Source organism: Harpia harpyja, chromosome 7, assembly GCF_026419915.1.
Source record: "Harpia harpyja isolate bHarHar1 chromosome 7, bHarHar1 primary haplotype, whole genome shotgun sequence".
Lineage (NCBI taxonomy): Eukaryota > Metazoa > Chordata > Aves > Accipitriformes > Accipitridae > Harpia > Harpia harpyja.
Genome location: NC_068946.1, coordinates 15,728,431 through 15,753,276, shown reverse-complemented (window position 1 = coordinate 15,753,276; position 24,846 = coordinate 15,728,431). Strand labels below are relative to the sequence as shown.

The 24,846-nt window shown below is 43.4% G+C and overlaps 1 protein-coding gene across 10 annotated transcripts in view; it reads right to left on the bottom strand.

Annotated features, from left to right (window-relative positions):
• Positions 1 to 710: 710 nt before the first annotated feature.
• Positions 711 to 24,846, bottom strand: part of AGAP1 (ArfGAP with GTPase domain, ankyrin repeat and PH domain 1) — a 402,057-nt gene continuing 377,921 nt past the window's right edge. For all 10 annotated transcript variants that reach the window (XM_052791201.1, XM_052791202.1, XM_052791204.1 and 7 more), the window contains 2 exons: positions 9,969 to 10,224; positions 711 to 9,480 (listed from right to left, as the gene is read on the bottom strand). In XM_052791201.1, the coding sequence (XP_052647161.1) occupies positions 9,277 to 9,480; positions 9,969 to 10,224 (460 nt within the window). In that variant the 3' untranslated portion in view covers positions 711 to 9,276. The remainder of the gene's footprint in view (positions 9,481 to 9,968; positions 10,225 to 24,846) is intronic.

Below are 24,846 nucleotides of genomic sequence, written 5' to 3'. Positions count from 1 at the left end.
CAGGTGAAAACCCATCACCTCTTGCTTCCCTCTCCATCCCATCTCTCAACCTTCTGCATCAGGGCAGTATTTTGTCTTCTCCTTGGGCCTACCTAGATTCCCTGATTTCTTTTCATGATGTACTCCGGCCACGACCTTTAAAAATGTAAATAAATGTCAATCAGCTGCCCATTGTTCAGGGCTTTAAATGGCTTGTTCAGAGAAGCCTAACAGAGCGCCATGATTTTCCTTCAAAGAAGTGATTAGACCATACCATACCATGACCTTAAAGATGTTTTATTATTCTTATTTTAAATGATCATTTCAGCCAATTTAGCAGATACAGATGTAACCGTTACTGGCCTAATTCCTTGGATCTCCTCCAGAGACTCTTAAAGCCTAGGTGCAACATTTACTACTCTCTCTTCCTCGGGGAGAATAACTGTTTTTAATGAAAGCTCGCATATTTTTGCTGGGAGATCTGTCATTCAGTTCATAAGCACTTTCAGAACTCTTAGATATACACCATTACAGTCCGGTTGACTTATTGCTTTTTAATTTATCAATTTGCACCATTACCGGCTCTTCTGACATCCCAGGTCTCGGATAATACTTCATCTTTATTACTGGCAAAGAGTGACAGTATCTCATCATTAATACGAGAAGAAAGTGGGGCCAGGGCAGGTGTATCTCAATAACTTGGCAATGAAGACTCAAGCAAAGAAGCAAGCTGTGACGAACAAGTTTTCTTGTCTTTATTAGAAAGAGACCTATACAATATAGCAGCCTCTCCCTGCAGTACTTTACAACTTTTGTTCCTTTTTTTTATTTATTTATTTTTTTTAATTATTCAGAATACTGTACAGCTGACACAAAAATCTCAACGCGGAGAGAGAGGAAAGGGAAACATAATACAAACTGGCATACTTAATCAAACCAAAATCATATGAAACAACAAGCAAAGTGAAATGTTTGTCAATCGGTTTAATTACAGTACAAACAATATAAATAAAGCATCATTGAGTCATTGTAAAACAAACTTGCTGAATGAGGTAATATAAAAACAACAACAAAAGACTTTTTTTTTTAATAATTTCCACACTTGTCTTGTCATCATTTATACATTACTATTTACAGAAACAGAAAAAAAACCCCAACCCCCAAACCCCTAAACTTGCTATAAAGCCTGTCATGTGCTAGGTATCTTCTGCCTCTACCCCAGGCAGAGGTCTCAGGTGTCCCTACTCACCTGGGCTCCCTTTCTCCCCATCCCAACTAGAAAGACAAACATCACAAAGCAGAAAAATTGAAAAACTTGGGGGCTAAACATGGCCGAACATAAAATCTAGCCTTTGCAGGCGGTCACAGGGTATTAAAGAATCAAGAAAACAAACCAGCGTACACATCCACTTCCCAAGCGGTGCCGATGGTGCTTCCCAAAATAAAGGTGCTGGCTAGATTGAACCTCAAATCACAACCTCGCTGAAACCAGGGGCCAAACTCCGACTTCAGAGAGGTCAGGATACAGCCCATCCACACCCAACTCAGCCGCCTTGAAGCTGTTTTGCCTTGGACGTGGACAAAGCATTGGGGATATGCCCAAACCCTGCTGCAGTCAAGCAGTTTAAGGCAGCAGGAGCTGCAGAATCAGGCCCCCAGCAACTCCAAACCAGAGTCCAAAGGCAAGAGTTACACAAGACAAGTCCCTGGTGTTTTAAAAGACACTCCTCTCCCAAATCCCCCTTCAGTCTGTGCACCCACCAACGCAAGCCATCTGCTACAAGTGAAAGATGCTCTTGACATTGAAATAGTAAAAGAGAGCTGGGCCAAAAGCATGCGGTCCCCTGGAAACTTGGTATTTCCATGGAGCAAAGGGCTGTGCTTTCAGAGGATGGGTACGTCCTATTTTCCCCGTGGACTGGCAAAATGAGCTCAGTAGATTCAATGGAGAATCCATTTGAATCCCTGGATACATCGGAAGAAATGCTTCGAGGGGTTTTCAACAGCATTTCAAAGTAATTCTTTTGTCACAGGTGTGAGAAGGGGAAATAAAAGATCCTCCCACCATCTCTGTGCACCCAGCCATGTTTCCTACCATACCTTGCCTAGCTCCAGCAAACATCCTTCTCGCCCTGCCAGACTTGCCCTCGCCCTATTGACTTCCCCTGATAGGACTATAAACTGAAAGCAAGGGTAGAAATGGTGCGAGCAACACTTGGTCAAGTTTCCCTGGACTACTCAGTACATGCAAAGCCTCAGCACTTCAGCTGAGGTTTGTGGCTCCCTCAGGGCAAAATTTTGGGGCCAGAGCTTAATGGCCAAGAACACATGGAGGGAGGGATGAGGAGCTGCTCTTGGGGAAGGACCCACCTGGAGAATGCTCTTCAGAAACATCTCACCACCATCATCCCCAACGGCCCTACAAACAGCAGCAGGACCCAAAGCATCTCTGAATCAGCTACAGGAGGGCAGCCCGCTGGTCCCACACTTAAATTCAGCCAGTAAGCTGAGTCTCAAGCAGATTTATATAAAAGAAAGGGCCTCTGAGCAGCAAGTCCTCTGTCCTTTTCACCGTTGGAATCTCCTTCCCTGGTGTTTCCCACAGTAACACCCCCAGGGCTGGAAAGCTGGGATTTCTTCTCTCAAGCAAGGGGGCTACTTCAGTCCCGGTGGCCAACTTAAAGGTTTTCTCAAGTTGAGTGTTACTGCCTGAAGGAACTGGATTTTTTTTTAATACCTCTGAGGCAGGTATCTGTGCAAGTCCTGAGTGTCTGATGGCTCGCAAGAGCCCCAGTAAGCCTGTACCTCACATTCCTGCATTTCTCCATCCCTTGAGCAGGTGTCCTCCATCCCACGCCTGCCTCCTGCGCTCCTGGAAATGGCTGGTCTTACTCAAGCTGGGAAACTCGCCCGTTTAGAAACATCTAACTGAAAACCTGGCTCTAGCTATAGATTCTGGTTAATGTGTAAATGCGTGCATGTACATTTCCACAATTGCTAACAGCAGTATGTAGAGCATATATGCATATATAAGCACACATATGCACACTAAAAGCAAAGCATGTGTAGTTAGTGACCTCCATGTGATACACCGCCTTTATTTTAGGACCCAAACCACTTTGACTGCACTTCATCCACCACTTCAGATCAACTCAATCCCCAGTTCTGGGAATGAGTTGCCAAATAACAACTCACCTTCAGCACCAAAACCCTTCCTTGGTCCTGCACGAGCTTGGGGTTTGCCTTCAGAACAGATCAGACGCTATCAAGTTGTCTGCTGTGAGGGGTTTTACTCCCTGTACCTTGTCATCCAAGAGGACCAGGGAAGTGTTTTCAGCTACTTCAGTTCTCCAAAACAAAAAATCACCAATCAGTTCTGGAAAACGGGGCATACACAAAAAAGCTGATGGTGCATTCACTGCCAGCAAGCAACATGGTCATCCCAAACACATGCCGTTAGACCTCTGTAAGCATCCCCACCCCCACCCCCCCTTCACGTTTTGTACATAACACACAGGTAAAAATTACTAGCTCTGAAGCACTGCAAAATAGTCAATCCTTAGTACTGGAAGCTAAACACACATCCAGAAAGTTCATAGCCAAGAGAAAGCTGAAGCTCTGCCTGTCAACAGAACTGACCGCTGCCACTTGAATATACCACAGGGATTTGGGAGACAGGCAGACATACAGAGATGAAGAGGCTAAAACTGCTGAAATGCGCAAAGACATTTTTATTTCAACCGCCCACAAGCAAAAGTCCTCCTGAACATTCAGTGAACGGTAGTAAATGATGGGAGTTAATTCACCCACATATTGCTGTCACCTGAAAAGAAACACAGGGGCCAAGGTGACCAGAAGCATGCCTAGTGATTTGGGGCTTAAGATAGCTCTAAAAAAACCCCCAAACAACCTTTTATTTTCAGAAATCATGCAATCCTCCTCTCAAAACACGAACTATTCACAGCTCCTGAAAATCTTGGCCAAAACCCTTCGAACCTCCCTTTAAAACGTGAGACAGATTCAGTCAACTCAAGGTAAACTGTCATGAGATGAGATCACCCAATATTTACTTTAAAAACTGGCCCATGCTAAACAACAAAACCAAACCTAGAATATCGTAATACAACCAATCTACCTACCTACAGCTTTGGGTATGTTGCTCTATTACCCCTCTATTTTTTCAAACGGGAGATTATTTTCTAATAAAACCATTCAAACCAACCTTCTTTTTGTAGCTTAGAATTTAAGAAGTCAAAACGCATTGCAGAACCTTTTAATTTGGGGTAGTGTTCTTCTACCTTGAAAAGAACTTTACTCTGGAGTGGTTTTTTTTTCTGCTATGCAGCAAACACAAGAACATCCAAAACCGGTTTTCTACGCAGTAAATTTTACCCACAAATCACCAAGAATGGAAGGAGATGTTGAACTGAGGATCTAAGACTAATAGCCGGAGATCCCACGTATGAATCGCTGTAGCAGCCACCAGAGGGGAAACGAAGATGCTTGACAATGAGATGCTGATGGCCAAGTTGTCTCCTATCCAGCCAAGCTGCCCTAGGTTTGGTCCCCAACGCTGTCCTCCTTTACCTTGAGTCCCTCCAGCCACAATGACCATTTGTTCCCTGTTAAGGTGCAAACGTGGCTCCCCGAGACATTTGGAAAGGGCCCCTTTGGGACTCCCTTGTGAAATCTGTGCTTGTCTCCACTATTACTACTTTATACTAGAAACTACAAAGTACTTCATTTTTCCCGATCTCCATACAAATATAAAAGATGAAGCTATCCAAACCCCATATAATCTAACTATACTACATTACAGTGCCGGAGATCATTTCTAAGCCCGTATCTGCACTCCCACCTCTAGTCCTCTCCCTATGTTACTCAGCTTCCTCTGGCCAGGGGAAATCTCCAAGTGCAGCTAAAGCTTTTTTTGCACTAACACACATAATTTAAGGAAACAGGGAAAAGACAGCAAATTAAACAATATTAATGTTAACACAGTTATTCTACACTATGCCCAAATGCTTAAAAATCCTCCCTACCTTCCAGGAGTTCACCTGGCTTTCTGAGCAGCACCTAGCTCAGAATATACAAAGGTTCTCCAAAAATAGCCTTTCTTCTGTCCCCTTTTAGCAACGAAATCAGAAATCTGGTAATGGAAGCCCTTGGCCAAATCTCTGCACTGGCGGGACCCTGAATTTTCCAAAGGTTAGATCTTATTTCTTCATAAATAGTGAGGAAAAGTAAACCCTCCTCAGCTCCGGGAGTATCAAGGTTCAGATGCCAGATACAACACATCCGACTCATCTACATTGTTCAACAGCAATTAGCTTAAAATAAATAGAAGGAAAGTGCTGATGTTAATAGCAACGGCTGACTCACTTCTAGTGTTTTAGTCATTGTGGATAAAGTGCAGAGGAAGGGGGATTTAAAGGTATCTGGGATGATGAAAAGGGTTAAATGGGGGATGCATTGAAAACCACAGCCGCGGACCCCATTTTCGGAGAAAACAGCTTTAGCTAACATGTTTCTGCTGGGATTTCTTACTGACTGGATCTCAATTTGTTTTTAATTTGCTCATAACATGCTCAAAGGGCGTAAATAGCCTGGCAAGTGGGTTCCATAAAAGCAACGAGAGGGGCTAAACGCGAGACGAAGAACAGAAAAAGGACGGGTTAACAGAGCGAAAGCAAGGGGAACGATTCCTGCAGGTTCTCCAAGTGTCGGTACATATTGCCTGTTTCCGCACCTGGACGGCTTCAAGCACATCCTTTTTGCAAAGTGCAAATGCATCCCCTGAAAAGCATGCAGAGGCCAGAGACCTTGGCTCAGAAAGCCAAGCCCTGCCAGGCTCCAGCCACGGAGAACTTCCTCTACCCTCGCTCTCAGCTGTGGTGGGAAGGGCTTTCCCCTCCTCTCCTTCACCATGCAAGAAGGGGATGGAGTCTACGCTGGCCTGACTTTCCTTGCCAGGTGGCCTGTCCCGCTAGCTCAGGAGGTGCCACACAACTTCTCACAGCCATCCAATCAAACCCATTTGAACAGGGGATGCAGTAGCCAACACTCCACGAGGCACGGACCTCGGGCTCTGTTCTCCCGTGGCTGGAGCATCACCAGCTGTAGTGCCAGAGGTCTCTCCTGACTTGGAGAGACAGTGCTGGGTGATGTCCTGTCTTTCGAAGGGATTGCTGCTGCACGCACGACCGGGTATCCTCCCTGCAGACCCCCAAACGTTTGGGGGAAGTCATCACATAGTCTATGCCACTTCAACATAGGTACTGCCAATGCTTACACCTCCAAGGGAAAAAAACCTGTCTTTAGGTTAAAAGCAACTGTGTTACTGCTTAATTAAAGTATGAGGTTATTAGTTGGCTAGCCTGGATGTACCATTTTTCCTACGATACAGTGGAATTTCCTCTCCTAAAAATATTCTGTGTTTTTTCAATGTTCACCTTCAGAAAATTTTTGTGAAAGGAATGTATAATTCTTTGACCTGAAATCTGCATGACAGCCTGGCTGCCCTTGTTTCTCTAACATCACTCAGCTTTGTAAGAAGAAGGTAGCCCAAAGAGAGCATTAAATTACGTAGAGAAAATATTTTCAATTAGGAAAAAAAACCAGCTCAGAAATGGAACATGCATTGAGAACTTAACAGCAGCAAATCTGCCTACCACATATTTGAAACATTGGACTTGGTTTTCGGATACAAATGCCCTTGATGCTCCCAGGGGAACAGCAGGCAGCTATAGCACCTTTGGGACGATGAACTGCGATTCCTGAACCCCCGCTGCGTCCCCCCGTAGGGGTGTAAAGCTCATGAGCACCAAGACACAGCGGGCTTCACAGCATCCCCTTCAGCTGCACATTAGATGGGTTGTCCCATCGCTGAAGGCCCACCCGTAAGTACCAAAGGTCAGGGAGCTGCATGGGAATGATGGAGAAATAGCAATTATAACAGACACCCTTCCTCAACTGAAAAAAAAAAACCAACTAAAATTATCCCAGTATGAAGAGAATCAGCTGTAGCCTTACTCTGATGCAGCCAGCCTAGGCTGGTTGAAGAAAGATCTCCCCCCCAAATAGTCAAAGGTCTATACAGTAACAAAGTACAAATGAGAACACCACCGAATAGGAAAAGCTGGTCAATGTTCTCGTGCTTCCACCTTGAGGCTCGCTTTTCTTCCACTACTTGATGATTTTACATCAAATCTGTAATTTTCTGATTTTTTTTTTCCTTAAGATAACCAGATTTCATTTTTTTCCTTCACGTTTTGTCCACGTACACTTTATTTAGCAATTGCTACACTCCTCCCATCTGTATGCCAAATGAAATCCAGAGCCCCAAGGAAGAACACCACTGAAGGCTTGGGAAATACATACAAGCAGGTAGATTTGCAAATTACTATGCTGTGTGCACCTCACTGCCTTCACATAATTGCTCCTTTGCCATCGAGTTCAGTTGAGTTTTCAACTTTCTCTGTGATATACCCTTCCCCCATCTTCACATTGCCATATGCCACTTAAAAAAAAAATCACTTTTCTGCCTGCCAAAACCTGTACAGCCTGCTTCCCCGTGCCAGAATCCTACTTTGTTGAAAACAGGAGAAGCTGGGATCTGCCTGGTAATACCAAAATAATCAAATCAAGTATTAAAACTTGGAATTCAAATGAACTGTCCAGGCTACTTTCACAAGCCATTTTTCTTCCAGAAAGCAGCCAAGTTGGGAGTCAAGCGCAGCCATGCCCTGCCCGCTGCGGTGAAGGCTATCAGTTCGGAACTTAATCAAATCTGATCTTCCCACAGCCAGGCTAGGGCTTTTTGTCTTGGCTTGTGAAAGCTTCGTGACTTCTGGAGTAAAATATATTTACAGCGCTGAGAAACAGCCTCTTTTTCCTTTCTAAAAGGTCTCGTACACTTTTTTTTTCCATGTCAAACGTGCCATAATCTCCTCCTGATATGTTCCTCAAAGGCTTGCGATGGAAACAAGAGTTCACTGCTGGGAATGTTTTCAACGTACAATGATCTGTAACCCACAGATCCTAACTAGTTGCACATTATTTAGTTCACATCCATTACAGTTTATAAATTAACAGAGATGTCATTTTCTGTATTAAAAAAAAAAAATCAATGCATATTTATGTTTTTTTTATTCAAATAGATTTTACATACATATAATCTAGAGACACAATACAAAAATCTGTATAAGTTAGGCAATGCATCACAGGAGTGACCAAAAACTCAACACATTTACCTTGGCAAAATGACAGAACCTATTTCTGCTGGCTGAAAAAATATTAGCCTTTAATGCGTTTATTAATTTCACTAAACGTACTTGAAATGTTTTTCCTTAGCAGTATTCATTATTCCTTTTTGTGTTTCGTAGTTACTCTTATTTATTTTTTCCATTTTGTTTTTACACCAAGGAGACTGCAGTCAAATAACACTCAGCAACTCATTTCCTCTCTTTGGACTGAAAAATTAAACAGATACTAAATTATGACAGTGAATTTAGAAAGGAGGGCTCCAAGGGCTTGAAAGAACATGTCTGAGATAATATGATGCTTCTAAGAATATTGCAATCACATCCAAGCAATCACCGAAGCGTGCCATGTAACTACCTCCTCAGCTAATATGCTTTTTTCTCCGTGATGACTAATCATGTTCTATTAAACAGCGGTAATGCTGGAAGAACTCAACTATACAAGTGTAATGAAGCCAGTATTCTCCCCGGACAGATTAGCTACAACTGATTTGACACATACCATCATAGGAGCTTCAAACCTGACAAACTCTGTGCTTGCTTCTGATTTATGCCGTCAAGCTCTTCAGAGAAGAGAATGAAATCCAGGCGTTGCGTTTGGTAGAGGTGAAATGTACTGATGTGCTTAACTGTCAGTTACGGAAAGTCACCATCTCTCCTTCCTTCTCCTCTCGCTCGCCTCTCCCTCCGCCCCTTCCCTCCACGCTCAGGAAGCCTGCGTCCCCCCCTGAGGACGACCGCTCTCCCATGGTCCCGGTGCTATGCGCGGCATGTCCTGCTCAACCCACGCGCTCTCGCCCACTTGCTTCCATTGTTGGAGAGCTGTCACTGAAACAACTGCTTTCTCTGCAGCCCCTTTTGCTCCTTCTCATCCCCTCGCATTCTCCAGACGCGCCGTTTCCGGATGGGACAGGGATGTACTGAAGGGAAAAGGGAAAAGGAGAGTTACCAGACTTACAGAGCAGAGCCGTGATGGGGATGGAGGAATATGAGGCTGCGGATGTAATTCAGGTCAGCGAATATACGAGTGAGCTCCTCAGATGATGGTGGGCATCCTTCCGCTGCTGTTGTTCCGGTTATTGTTCTTCCTGGACAAGTTTGGAGTGGCCATGAGGACGAAGCGCTCGTCGGGGCAGCCGTACTGGAGGAGAACGTCAATGCACTCCTGGCTGGAGGCCTGCCGGGCGTAGGCCAATGCCGTGTTTCCATGGGCATCGCGTGCCATCACGTCGACGCCATACTACAGAGAGAAGAGATGTGTTGTTGGAAGCTGCAGTGTCAACAGAGCGTTAAATAGAGGGAGCAGATTTGGGAGAGATAGGTTTAAATTTAAGTGAGAATGCGGAGAGGGAGAAGAGGGAGCGGGCGGGATACCAGCCTGACAACGTGAGCAGCACTGAGTCACACACGTAAAGGTTTCTACGGGGAGAGGCACAAGTGGGGAACGAAATTTGCCACAGTGGTGTTTCAAACAGGTGCTAGGGGAACCTCCCCTTCCTCATTTCCTATGTTCTCCTTTACTTTCCGTCAAGCAGAAGACAGGCAGAAACATACTTTTTTATCATGCTGCTGCCTTTTAAGAGCATGCAGTGAAGAACATCCAGGCTCAGGACACCAGCGAACTCTTTGTGAAACCCTCAAGTAGCAGGTCTGGGAGGTCCTGCTGAGGGGGACAGCCAAGCAAAAGCCAACCCAGCCAGCCCCTTCCCCTGGATGCCACGTACTTACCCAAATCAAGAGCTGCACTAACACCACGTTTCCTTTCCTGCACGCCAAGTGGAGGGCAGTGCGCCCATCACCGTCTCCGCAGGTTTCGTTCACCTCTTCCCGAGTCCCGTGGGCAAGGAGCAGGATGACAGTCCGCAAATCCTCCTCTGCTGTAGCCCTCAGGAGATGCTGGCCCAGAGAAAGCTCCAAGCACTGCAGTGGGGCAAGGAAGAGCTTCTGCTCGTATTTCGCACGTATCCAGCGCTCTTTTTCTTCCCTAGAGAAGCCAAAGGAGACAGGTCACTCTAACCTGGCTTCCCTGCCTCTAAATGGTGGCAGTTCAGCTACCAGTACACTAGCAAACAGCAGTTAATCAACAAGAAAATTATTCCCCCTTCAAATTTTTGGCAAGAAACAGTTCACCCGAGCCTCGTATTTGCAGCAATATTTGTGTCACCCATCTCATCGTTACTGAGCCATATTAATGCAATGCCCGAGATCCCCCTCGGTGGATGCTGTGCCTATGGGGTCATAAGATCACAACAGCCAGGAGGTCTTAAAAAACCCAGGGCTGCCCTGAGGGCTGGCAAGAGGTCAGTGCAAGAGCGCTCACCATCATGAAGACCGAAGACCAAAGACAAAACAGGCAGCCTGGTTCCACATTGAGGTTGTGCTGCAAAATACATTACAGAAAATGCACCAAATTTCTGTATCTAAGACCAGAAGTAACGCAGCACCTGGGTTTGCATTTCAGACAGGAATGCAAGCCCTGAAGACATAGCCTTGCTTGCAGGGGTGCCTTTTTCCTTCTACAAGTTGAGTAATGTTTCCAATGCAAAAGGCATATGGATGGTTCCTCTGTTTGTTTTTCCAAAATGCAAACCACCAAAACAATACTTTGAGGCACCATTTCCTCCTGATATGTCAAAGAACTATCAAAAACTTTCTGGATGCTATTAGGTTACAGGAGAACAAGGACTACAAACAAGTCCCTCGACTCTCCATTAAAAAAATTACCATACAATTATATGATCTAAGAGATCTAGCCCTAGACAAAGTTCTATTTAGAGGTACCTCAGGTAATCTGTTCGGCCTGTGAAAACCATATACATCACCTAAGCTGGGCAACATGTTACTGGTGACAGATTTTCTCCTCCGGGAGTACAAAAGGCAAAGCTCTGTTTACGCCTTTCAGCCATGTTTACACTACTCCCAGTAATCTAGTGTCAGGTTAGCCCTAATCTGTTTTTAAATGCTTATGTAAACAGATCCTTCCAACAGCAAATCTGGATTAGTTTTGCATCATTTCCTGGTACATGTGGAGCGACCTTGCTTTGACCTCCCTGGATGCTTTCGGGCACAGCTTCCCAAAGGGCACAGCTTCCCAAAGCATCCGCTTCTCTACCCCAGCACAATTTACCTTACAAACAGGTCCAGGGCTTTTTTTTTTCAGAGAAAAAGTACAAACAGAAAATTAACACAAAGAGCGCTTCGTTTAAATCAAACCTTTGAATAACTCCTGCAAGCTAAAAGACACACCAAAAAAACCCAAACACCCATTTGGGGAGCTGCAAATTAACCTTTGATGGCAGGATCTGATAAACAGAGTATCAGTTCAGGTATTCCAGATGGAGAGGAGGAAGAAAAGGACTTCTGTTACTATTGCATCTTTAATTCATGTTTTTTGTATTTGTATTTTTTTAAGGTAAAAATCCAAACTAGAACCAGTGCCATGAGGAGGATAAAGTAACATGCAGTATTTTACAATAAAATGGGCATTCTTGCAACACTGCAACAGTTCTACTTCCAGTATCCATCTAGAGTATCTTCCAGGATGTTTAACAAACATCTCATATGTTTTTTAAACATGTATAGAGATATTGAGAGTATAACCAATATATCCACTACACGTTTAAAACGTGCCAGACTGAAAAATGAAGTGATTCAACCTGTGCTGTTCTGCAACAGTGGCACACATCAGGGCTTAGGGAATTTATTTCTCACAGGCCCATACGTCCTAAAGGCAAAATATACCTCAGGCACATAACTAATAAAATTTTTTTAGCCTAGTCAAGTCTGCAAATGAATCCCCCCTCTCCCCCAGACCATCTTTTGAGTGATAGTAGAGCAGGATAGACACCAACGACCCAATCCTGCTTATGTTTATCCTACTGTCTCAAAAGGCTGGGAGAAGAACAGAAAACCCCTTTAAAAATAAATCTAATGGGAAGGGGTACACGCTGCCACCTGCATTAGTGATGGAGAGGGTGCAAATGGTCCTTCCTTAAGGCACTCTCCTGCACTTATGATCAAGTAACCAGTTCGTTAAGGCCCAATTCTACCTCTGGAGTCACATTAAGGGTTGTGGTGGGAGCACAGCAAACACTACAAACAAAAATAAAGGTGTTTTAAAAGCCTCAGACATTTGGGGGCAGCATGTCACTGACATCGGCTATCGAATGAGATTTAGATCTTCTTCAACTGTACAAACTGAGCACAAGAAAGATATGTCATTTGGATTTTTGGTAGAAAACGAAACTTTATCACAGAGGTAGGAGGAAAAGCACGCTTGCCCACATCTCATGGACAGCCAAAATGTAGAGGGACTGGTTTTGAATGTGTATCTAGAAAACCGATGTCCACAGATACCCTCCCTACATCTCTGGCACAAACCATTTCATTTTGAACAGGAAGTCCTGGGGACTTTCCTGGAAGACAGCTTCAGCTCCACCGCTTGCATTCATCTCAGAAATCCTGACAACAAGACATAAATACTATAATTGTTGCTCTGATGCCCCAATTTCACTTCTGGGATCCACGGATTGTCTTGGTAGAGGTTTCATTTCCCCCAAGGAAGGCCAGTCCAAGAGCAGAGTTGTCAGCAGTAGATCACTTAACCTCATTGCAGTTCCCTGGAGGACCACTGTTCACATCCCCTGTTAGCTAATGAGCTAAAAAATGAATTATTGGAGCGGTCAGCAATAAGCAGGAAGAGGAGGCACAGTGTTTCATTTCAGCCAGCGCTGACATACCTTTAAATAAATCAACTGAATAAGAGTACGAGAAAATGTGAGGAAGAGCAACTAATCAGGAGAAAGACACTGAACCAATCCCTAAAAATAAAGGAAACATACATCGGCTAGTAAATATTTCCCTCGTTTTCTTCCCTTAGCTGTAATCCTAGTAACTTCCACTCTAAACGACCCCCTCAACACCAGAGACTTTCAGCTGTAAACAAGACTCTTTTACTGAACTTTTAAAATGCAGCAGAGTCCTTTTCTCAGGACCAGATTAAAGCCAGTGTGCTGGAGAGGCAACATCATCATGCGCTCAGATGGTCCTGATGATACCCAGCGCTGGAGAAGGTGTGAGCTGCCTCTTCCTCCTATGTACTAAAATGACTTCTTTTCTTCAGTGATCATGCTAGCTGCTATTTTTTCAATGCATACGCACAAAGGAATTAATAGATTATAAACTTAGAGAAAGAAAAAATACAGTTATAGATCAGACTTTCTTTGAGCCTTTTATCTCTGAAGCTATGCATTCAAACCCAGACTGCTGATACAAACTTCAAACCTCACCCGTTATGCAAGGGTCAAATACAACAGAGTAAGACTGCAAAATACTCTGCGGTACCAAGAAAGGAATGAACCACTAAGTCTTGGCCAAAAAATACCACTAAGCTCTTTGCTCTTGCAGGAGTCTCCATCACTAGTGAATTCTAAGTACGTACAGTGGTGTGAATAATGAAATCTCTGCCACGGCAGCAATACTGTACATAGGTAAAGGGTTATTAGGAACAGATGAAAATTTCAGTTCTCAGTTTATTTTGATCTAATTAGGTGCTTGCTTCTCAAGATAATGTCCAATTATTTAAATTACTCTGCCAGCCACATCACATCATTATTATCTGGAAACATAAATACCAGGCATTGTAAGGGGGGAGGGCTAACTGGGTAGCATGAGAGAATATAAAAAGCAGATTTGCTTAGAGCACAACTTCGCTCCAGGAGCTACACTGCATTCCTCACTTGTGGGTTTGCACCAGAGATGCTCATTTAGGAGCCCACGTCCTACACAGCTCAGCCCCATAGAGCACCATGTGGCTCTCCCACCTCGGTTAAATGCGTGCGGTTTTACACTGACAAATCTGAGCAGGAGCCTCGTACCGCTGGTATCAAGTCTCCATCCTACTCCTACTCGCTCCCGTTCACCTCTGCCTTCAACTTCATTTGTCCCTCTCATATACTTGGCTGAGAGGCATGAAAGGCAAACAAGAAAAGGATCTGCAGGGTGGAAATAAAAGCCATGTTCATATGGAGACTTAGAATAGATTGTGTAAACAGCACGCGGATGGAGAGCCTGAGAACTTGCCATCAAAATTCAACAGCTCCAGCGCAAGAGCAACCTTGGTCTTACCAAAACAATAACAAGGACGACAAAGATGTTGTGTCCCTTGCTCGTTATCTAAAATTACTCACCATTTGTTAAAAGGCTTGATGAAATTTTGAAAGGTTGCATTAAAAACATAACAGACAGCAGGTATTTACCACGGCAGAGCATTGATTTCCCACTATCAGAAATACCAAGCAGTATTGGTGCAGGCATTTTGAAGTGAAGTTTTGTCCTCCACACCTTTGCCAACATGAAAAAGCTCTTGAAATGTTTTATCTTTTCTTCTCTCTTGCTAAACAAAATAATTCTGGAACTGAGGAGGCCTCTAACGGTCTCTCGAGCGTCGCCGTGCAGGTGCCATGCCCATGTATTGCCATTTCTGGTTGCTCACTGAAGTACAACCATTTAACGCAGTAGTAACCTGGCCAGCTCAGCAAGAGCACTGCCAAATTTTCTCTCCTGTTGGCCAGCTGACAAGGTTAATGTGTCTCTTCCAAGAAAATGAAGTAAATCTAACCCCCATACCTCCCAAACTCCTGGAGAGTCCCAGAATGTGTCATTAGCTTCATGGTCCAGCATGCAAGCAGCATGCATCACCTAATGACCAGCGCTGGGCAGCCGGTTGTGCCGGGGCTTGCCATTTAAACAAACTCCTTTGCGATGACCCCGCAAGCATCCGATAAACTGCATTGCTTTGGATAGGGTCAGCGATGCAACATTGGGATGGGTAAAAGAGAAACATCAGGCGGGGGGGGGGGAGACAGGATTGAAATGTTGGGAAAGGTTCATGATGTTTTTAATTGCAACTAGCAAAGGGGGGAGAAGAAGAGAAAGCGAGAAGAAAGGGCTAGCAGCAAGGAATTTCCAAAGTGTCTTCCTGCCCCAAGCAAAGCAGGAACTGGGAGGAGAGGCATGGAAGAGGAGCTGGGAACAATATGCTGAGAAAACACAGGGGCTTCCTCTCTCTGCAGGAGAAGACCCCACTCTATTGCAAAGTAAGTGCTTAGCAGTTGACTGCTTCCTAGCATGCATGCTTTCTCTCCCTGGCTGCGTTGCTAAGGGGGAAGGCGCACAAGCCCACCAGGGATATATAGGTCCCTGGCAAACAAGAGGGCTCCAGACAGCAAACAAAGACCGATGGGTATTTATTCCTTAATTACGAAAAGCTTTTAAGAAACAGGCCACTGTAAATCCCGCCTGCCGAGGAAAAGGACCAAGATTTATGTGTGCTGGGGCAAAGAGGAAATAAATATCTCTCTGGCTCCTGATCAATATTATGAGTGTTTTGCCAACCTACAGGGTGTTTTATGAGCTGTAAGGACAGAAAGGGATCATTAATAATTAAATAAAGTCAACCTATTAAGCTTATTACTTCTTACAAGTTAAACATCCCTGACGGATGAAGACCAGCCCTATAGGAAAGCCGCCGATAAGCCAACCCATGTCTTGTCTTGGACTGTGGACCAGGGCTCTCCAGGCGAGCGGTGTAGTAACCCAGCTTGGAAATTATTTAATTACTGTCTTTGCCGGGGTAGTTATCTGGCTGAGGACTGCGTTCAACCCAAATTTTTGTCCACCAGCGAGGAGAGACAGAAAGACAAAATTCAGTGCCGTAAAAATATGCCAAATTCAAGTTACTTCTCCTACCATCAGACCTATTCAAGCAATCAAACCGAAACACCAGCCCCAGAAGACACAAATAAAGGCAGCTTCCCATCAGAAACATGCCCAAAGCTCCTTGCACTTTCAGGGAGCTGTTTTCTGAAGCCCACAGCCAGGATCTTCTCCACCATTAGCTCTACTACTACGTTTTCCAGTTTTCCTTTTATAGCTGTGTGTTTAAGGGAAAAAAAAAAGCCCTACTGTGCATGATGGACAGAGATCACTCACACGTGCAAAGCTGAATGTGCTTCTTAAATTAATCATGTCTTGCATAACACTTATCAGTGTAATCGTAATTCGGGTTCAGCAGAGCTTCTCCACTTTCTTTGCCTTCTCTTCTGACAGCATCCCCCTATGCAGGGCTCCAAAATAGCTGCTCTTTCTGCACTTCTAGGTTAGCCTTCCAGTGATGCCACGGAGTAACCAGCAGCTCTCCCTTAGGTGTTAAGACACTTGCAGGATTTATTACTGCACAACATTAATTACCAGCCTGGCTGAGACATCAAGGTTTACTGACTTCAGGCTTTTTAGATAAATATCCTGCAATTGTGGGCTCCGATATATCACATAAAATTGCAGCAAACTTATGTTTTCATTGCACGACACCCAATCTAATAATTTTTAAAGGATACTCGATAAAATATATCACACCTGAGGTTTACTCTGTATAAAGTTAAGCAAAAGCTATGTAACATACAGCAGTAGGGAATGCTGCAGATACTAAGAAAAGGCTTATTAAGTTAGGAATAAAGATCGTAAGTGTGACAACTGTAAGCCCTGCAAGCTGGTTAAGTCTTTTCTCAACACAAATCCAAGCTTTTTTTGTTCCGTGCAACGATGTGAAATGAAAACAGTCCCTAGAGATTTAACAAAAAGCTAGAAGAATGCCACAAGTTGTACTTTTCCACTAACCCCAAAAGCCCAAGAATTTTTTTAAACAGCATTGCCAGCAACATTTAGGAGGAAAAAAACCCTAACTATGGTGAACTCTAAGGATTTTAAACACTTAGCTTGGTGAAAACAATTAAAAGAGCACTGTGAACAGTGGAAGAAGATGGGTCTCTGCTAAGATGTGCAAGGAGAGACCTTAGGAGAATTTGAAATACAACAGACATAAATGATCGCTCCCTTCCACCCACCTTCTGCTGACCAACAGAAAAACTATTGAGTTCATGATCCGATTCCTTTTACCTAGATATTGATGTACATGCATATAACATCCATGTAAAATTTAAACCAAAACATATCACTGTGCTGGCTACCAAAAACAAGGCTAGTAAGTGAGTTATCGCTGTGTGGCTCTAGATACATACATAGACTGCCTCCATTTCTTGGGTGGTCAGCCTCAACACTTGGGCATACTACAAATATTACCTAAAAAAAGCCAAAAGCTGCTCTACAACAGTCGCATGGAAATGCTAAAACCAAGGAGTATATTTGCCTCTTGCTTGTTTGCAGTAATATATATATGCAGAGAATAGTAATTGCAAACATGTATCTAATGCATTTCATTATTCATGTGTAACCATACTTAACCTGATGTCTTAAGTGTATAAATCAAATTGCATTGTGCCAGTACCTGAACACAGACTGGAAATTTCAATTTACAATTTGATATACAGTCACTCAGGTTAGAAGATTCCATTAATTTGCAATTTGTTAACACTAATTTTCTCCTATACGAAGGCTATACTTAATGCAATAGTATTTTAAATATAGCTCAAGAAATCATTACATATTTTTTTACTCTTTTTTTTGTAAGAAAAAATATTAAAATTCCATTTGAAATCAATTTTCACACGAAACGCGGCAGTAGTTTTGAACAGATAATGGAACTAAAAATGAACTATTAGGAAATGTTTTGTGGAAATTAAGGTAGTCTGTTATCTTGGTTACTCATGTCTAAAAATCTCGCTATTTTCACCCCAAATCGGCTTCTGCTTCCATATTCATATTAGAGGAAGCTCTTGTACAGTATTCAAAGGGATGGGGGGAGGGAGAAGGGACATACAAATATTTCAATGCATAAATCTCAATAATCTGTGCCAGGTGAGAGACGGAGCGAGGTAGCCAAGTGAGGTTCTCACAGACCCCGAGTAATGTGGCATGTAACAGGGATGTACATCAGCGATGTGCTTTCCAGCGGCTCCTCCCGTGATGTGACTATCACAGCGCATTAAGGATACCATAACAGTCGCTGATGTGATCTGCTTTGGAACGTATCACATCATAAACAGATGAGAGAAGAGAAATGGAGCTTTTCCCCTGCTCATAATGCTGTAAGGTGGAGAAGTAGCATAACTATGAGTGCACCAATACCTTATAAATAATGAGGGCGGGGGGGAGAACCCTCCGAGGTCTACCCAAAGGGCTGACAAACTTGCAGCGTAGACATTAAAGAGATCTCAAACGAGAGCTTGCTTAGCACGCAAAGGTGGCTTCAGTGATCCAAAATGGAAAAAATATGTTGTGGGCTGCAGAATGGGAACGCAACCTTTACCCGAGGATCAGGAACCGGAAGAGGACAGTCTACAACGCTTCACAAAGACCTTCAAAAATCTTCTTGACAATTTTGACCCTTTGTTACCAGTAACTCCTACAGTTTTGTTTACAAGGAAAAGCAAAAGCTCTTTCAGGGGGCTTTAATATTATCTTAATTCCAGCAGAAGCAATAAGATGTTACTCTTTCTTTGGAGTATTTGGGAAAAAAACCCCCAACATTACATTGAATTTATATAGGACATAAAAGAGAAAATACAAGTAATAAACATTGTATTTGAGCTTACACTGTGAAGAAAAACACATTTGGAGCAACAAGCAAATAAAAACAAATGCTTGCTCTGCACAAGTCAGTAACGGAAGACAGGCACGTTCGCAGCTGAAGGTCTAGAGGGCTGGGAAGTAACCTGACCATCCCCATGGGCAGCATTTCTGTGATCTACTTTCTTCAGACACTACAGGGACCCCTCTGCTGCCCAACTCTCCCCTCTGCTCTCCTCACCTTCCAACTTCTCCTCATCGGCAATTCCAATCTATCCCATACCCTCCTCTTCCCCTTCTGACTCATCTTCCCTTCTCCACCAACACACCTTTGGCTGTTCCACTACGCCACCTCTAATGGTTAGCTCTTCTGCTGCTTTGGCTGCCTCTTACATCTCACCGATGCTAAGGACTCTACAGAAATTGTTAATGTCATCACTCTTCCATTAGTTGCATTTTTTTTAAATGACTATTTTTATTTAGTAAAAATAACGCCTCTCTTGGCAAGTTAGATCTCCTGAGGTATTCTCTCTGTTCAGCAAGCGATGGGACTTCCCTCTACCTCAGTTTTAGTCAGCTGCAGGTGTTCGGTGCCTTTCTAAAACCACAAACAATAGTTACTTTAAAAAAGGCTGTTGGTAGATCAGCTCACATTTCTGAAAAAGCAAAGGAGATGAAGAATTAACTTGAGTAACTGAGACTAAAAAAAGAAAAAGACTTGAGAAATCCTCAGACATCCACAGAAATCCATAAGGTTTCCTCTGTACCTAAGAAATGAAACCTCAATGCTCTTTTTTTTGTTTGCGTATTTTCAACAACGGGACGCGCAACATTGGGGTTGCCCAACTGTGCCCCAAAAGGTGAGATTAGAAATGGACTTGGCTTTCAAAAGACACTCGAGTGCTCAGGTACTGCTGAGGCATTTCCAATTGTGCACCTCTGCCTATTAATCACTTGCAAACCTTTAGGCTTTTATGATTTACAAGCCATACGGTTGGTGCTTAACAGTGGGAAACCCACATAAAACCTGACAGCTAAGAAAATCCGCACCAGAGATGCCTGCCAAAAGTGACAGCAAGTTCCACTTCGAGAGCACCTCCGTAGAGGGGTGTGCAGGGATTTAAAAGCTGCGTGCCAGAATTAAAGCCAGAATTAAAGAAATAAAGCCTCTTGCCCAAGCACTCTTGGTGTATAAGTGCCCTCTCTCTTTCAGCTACTCCCCTGCAAATCCCTCTTCAGGACACATTTGGAAATTATTTAAAAAAGATAAAATATCCCTAATCTGTTACCAATTAGAAGAAACATGTGAATATTATTTTCTAATTTGTGACTCAAAAGCAAAGTCACTGAAATAATTACATTGGCTCCTGAATATTTCTATTGTGCTCCTGAAAAAAAATAAATAGTGGGTATGTCCTCTTCTGCCCGATATGCCCCAGGGCTGAATGTATCAATAAGTACATCAAAGCCCTGAACATGAACTGCCAAAATATTGTAATTTCTGGTTTGTGGCAGCTGCAGCCCAAGGGCTGCCAAACTGATTAGTTACCTCCTAATGGTCTTTGTGCAACTTGGGTATGCTGCAAGGAGGTGGGAAGGAAGAACAAGCCAAGGAGGATAGAAGTTGAATAGTAAACACATGGTGCTCAAGTTGTCCACTACAGAAGTGACCAACTTCCAGCTAGCCATTGATGCACAAGCTCTAAGCCAGGATTTGTAAGAGCGGCAATGTAGGCTTCTTTTTAAAACCCACACGCAGTGCGACTTGAGTGACTAACTCCTGAAAATTGGTAATTTCCTGGTGGTTAGCAGGAGAAGGTCCGCCAATGGGAAAGCAGAAGCTGCTAATAAATTTATAGTGCGTTATATGCCAATTAGACCCCTTCAGCCCTTCAAGAGGCAGCGCCACCAATCAGGTTATCATTCCACAAATGTACTCTTTAGAGCTGATCTCATCACAAATCAATCCTGCATTTAAAGTGCAATTCTCATTAGTATTACCCGGGAATGCACTTGTGAAACAATGCAAGCGGGTATTTTTCTTCTCCTAAGTGCCCTTCCCCAATGCCTTGTGCACAGCTATTTACTTCTCATACACAGTCACGTCTGAACTTCAAATGGTAAATAATCATTTTGAATACCACATTAATTCTGCATCGAACCAGATTTATTACACACGTCATACTTGGGAGTTTCACTGTCATTCACAAGCCAGCCGTGAACCTCTTGGTTAAATTACATCCTTGTATCTGACCATGCACCATGCAATATTCTATCAATACTGTGACTCAGAGCAGATCCCTCAGCTTCCCACCCCATGACATCCACAAGTGCTAAGACACCCGATGCTGCTCACTTGGGCATTCAGAAAAAGGAAAAATACAGAAGCAGAGAGAAATAAATAGTCTGTATGGTTTAGCATCTTCAGCATACATACAGATCTACTTTAAACCTCTGGTCACAATTTAAACCGTATCTTGGTGCTTATAGTCTATGCAAGCAACATTGTGTTTTGGATGCTTTGCAAAGCAAGTTTGCCTTCGTTTTCTGCTGAACAAGGCTAGAAACGGACTTTAGTTTCAGCTTTGTACCCTATGGCAGTACAAAGATGCCTCCTGGCCAGGAACACAAGGCAACCCCAGTCACTGGTAATGCATTTTCCTTTTCTTTTCCTTCTTATGCCAGGTTCAGACCTCAGAGAAGCACACCCAACCTAACCCAACCCTAGGTGGCCTCCGCATATTTCAATTCAAAATTACCTCAAATCTGTTCTGACTGAGCTAAAAGCTTTGTGATTTGCTCTCGTCAGCTGCCACAGCATGAGCACGAATAGCAGACAAACATCGTATGATTGTACTTGTTTTGGCTCTGAGCGCTACGAGATGTTCTTCTGGGGGCTCAGGAAAAGGGTCACAAGATCTTCTGAGCTTGTGACAAGAAGAACAAACCACTACACTTCACTTTCACAGCACTTTGTCCTTCTCCTCCTCCTCCACTGGGATGCCCAAGAGCATCAGGACATGATAGCCAGTGCTGAAAGCTCACCTTGCTGCATCTCCTTGACAGACGTAACATCCATGTTATGCGGACGTAAGGAACAGGAACTCTCCAACGCAAGAATTACGAAAGCAACCGTCATTTCCCTGCTCCCTCTCATATGCAGCCAGGTAAGCGCATCGTTAGTCACAGTAGGACCAAATTTTACTTGCCAAACTGCCCCTGCCCCCACTTACTTTAAATTTTGTGGAGGCTCTTCACAAAAGAAACCCCTTAGGAAAAGCAGTGCATGATGCCTCAGCCTTGGGCTGTCACCTGCATCTTATTTCTACTTAACCTCTTAAATAACATTGGAATTCACTTTGTCCCCTGATGGGCACTGTAATGAGAACCACCTGTCAATCACGGCTCCATTAGCCTGGACAGACTTTCACTTCCTGAAACAATTTATTGGATTCCCAGAAGCGAATGGACCTTCTTCCTTTTGAGCCGGGTTTTTTGGGGGGAGCTATTCAGCAGGAGCGGGTCTCCCTTCTGTTCCTGCTGAGCGGCCATTGTTTCCCCCGTTTGCTCATGAAAACGGTTTCCTGAGTTGACCCACCTCTTCTTGTCCCGGGCAGGCCGAGTGTTTGCCAAAAACTTCTTTCGACTGCTCAGTTCACCGGCGCTATACAAAACCCACCAGCTGTTTCCAGCCACTGGGGCAGGGGAAAAAGCCAATCATACTGTTAACCCCTTCCCAACAAAAACCCTCTGCAGAAGGAGGTCTGCTTGGGTTGGGTGGTTGGTTGCATGAGGAGAGCTAGAGGGGCACGAGCCTGTCATCCTTACGGCAGATGTGTGGGACTCTGAGGTAGCTCCTTCTTACTTAGGAAAGAAATATCTGCTCTCATTTAGCGTGAAAACTACATATAATTTTGTTTTCCTCTTCCTTTCTCTTGGTTACGCTCAAATTGCAGCTCAAAGAAAAATCTTACTAATAGAGGCTAAAACCACTTTCATTGAAACATTATCTTTAAAGGAGTATTTTCATTTCCCTGAATGTGTGCAGTCCTTATGAGGTTCATTTGCAATGTGCCTATCTGTTTTGATGAGATAATAAAATGTATTTTATTTAAAAATATTTCCATTTTCCCCCGAAGGAATTTAAATGGTCAGTTAATCTTTCTGCTTCGGAACAACCCACTGAGTAAATAAAAGAGGGCTCAAGATTATATAAACCAATATTTTTTTCATTCTAACACTGGTCTCAAAGACTAAAATACAACTGTACCTGAGCATTGGCTGTATGCCCTGTTAGTATAAATCAGTTTAACTTTTAGCCTGGGAAAGAAAAAAATGGAAACAAGATGATAGTTATCTCTAGCCTTCTGTGATTCTCAAGTCAATAGTAAACGGGGGGGACTCGTTAGCGCCATAGTGATCCAATCAGGATGAAATTATGCAGTCATGTAAGAAATAATATCTATTAGGCTAATTTAATCAACGAATACTTTACAGATGAATTAGAATGCAGAATCCAATTATTTCAAACATTTGGACTGTCAGCCGCTGTGTTTTTGAAGCAGCGGAAGGGGAGAAAAGGAAGGTTTAAGGATCCTTTTAAGACGAGGGTGTCTGGGCTGTATTTATACCAGGAGAGCTTATAACAGCAGAAAACTGACAACTACAATCAGCACCTTCCGCAGCTCAGAGGGCTCGCACCCAGGCGCCCCTAATCTAACCCCTCTCATGGCTCCTGGAACACCTTCCTCTGGGATATTGGTATGGACAGCTTGATTTGCCGTTTTCAGTGGCTGATAATTACTGTCTCAAGTCTTTATAATTTCCCCTTGCCAGTCATCCTTTTAAAAGAAGGCTTACACACTAATTACAATAAGTCTTTTTTTATTTTGAAGATAAGATGTGCCCCTGGATTGGTGCAAAATACCCTGGTGCTGCAGAACTCCATCGATTGCATGTAGTATTTATTCCCCTTGAAAACGAAGATCTTGCTTTACAACGCCAAGTGAAGGGAAATGGTGTACACGTAATTACCGCTAGAAGGGGAAATTAGTTTAAAATGCAACTTGACTCAAATAGGAGAGGACAGAAGAACTGAGGGCTGCGAGTACACACAAATCATATCCTTGATCCAGTGCGACTCAACATTTACTTTGCCGATGCTTTGTCAAATCACAAGAGGATCATAATACACACCAGAAGACCATGATTCCTCCACCAAGGAGACTTTTGGATTGGGTCCTTACCGCAGAATAAAGGCACAAGAAATCCCACATCCATGGCCTCTCCGTGGAGAATTTTCTCCTGAATCCACTGGAATTGGTATTTTATAGAGAAAAACAGCAGCCACCCTCAGGCTAGGAAGGGACAGTGAGAAGTCTCCTCATCACCTTTCATAGTTTAAGGTGGACTCAAGTCCCCCAGTACTTCTCAAGAACTAGTGAAACATCTTACACACGTCTACACTGGCCAGTCTCATCACATGGGGCCTGCCCGTTGCATTCACTATCAGAGCAGTTATTTCAAGAACTGAAGATGGTAAATGAATATGTTTTGCTCAAGTCTACAGCATAAAAATAACTTTTTTCCCTTCTCTCATCACTAATAGACAAGCTACTCCTGAAAGCTATTACAAGCTTGTACAGAAGAAAACAAGGCTACAAGAAAGCAATGAAGTCTTTAACTATCTCCTGGACTACCTTACACAAAGGGCTGAATGAGTTTCATACTGCAGCTTAAGCTAAAAAACCTCATGTCATTCTGTTGGCTTATGCATTTCTTTTGAATATTTGAGCGGTATCACGAAGAACACAGGAAACCTTGTGCCTGTTGCAGAATGGAGATGCCCCATTGCTCTGGAAGGTCTGCGCTGCGATTCCCAGCATACCTGTGATCCAAACATTTTTCTGCCCTGTCATCTGGAGCGGTTAATGGACTCTCTCATTGACTGGCTCTTGCTTATTTAAACATTTAATGCTCTTCTGATGCCCAAATTATGCCTGTTTCATGTGATGGATGAGCACAGAATACAGCAGTGACAATTTTCTGCAATCTGCGGAATATCAGATTTTGATTACTTCAG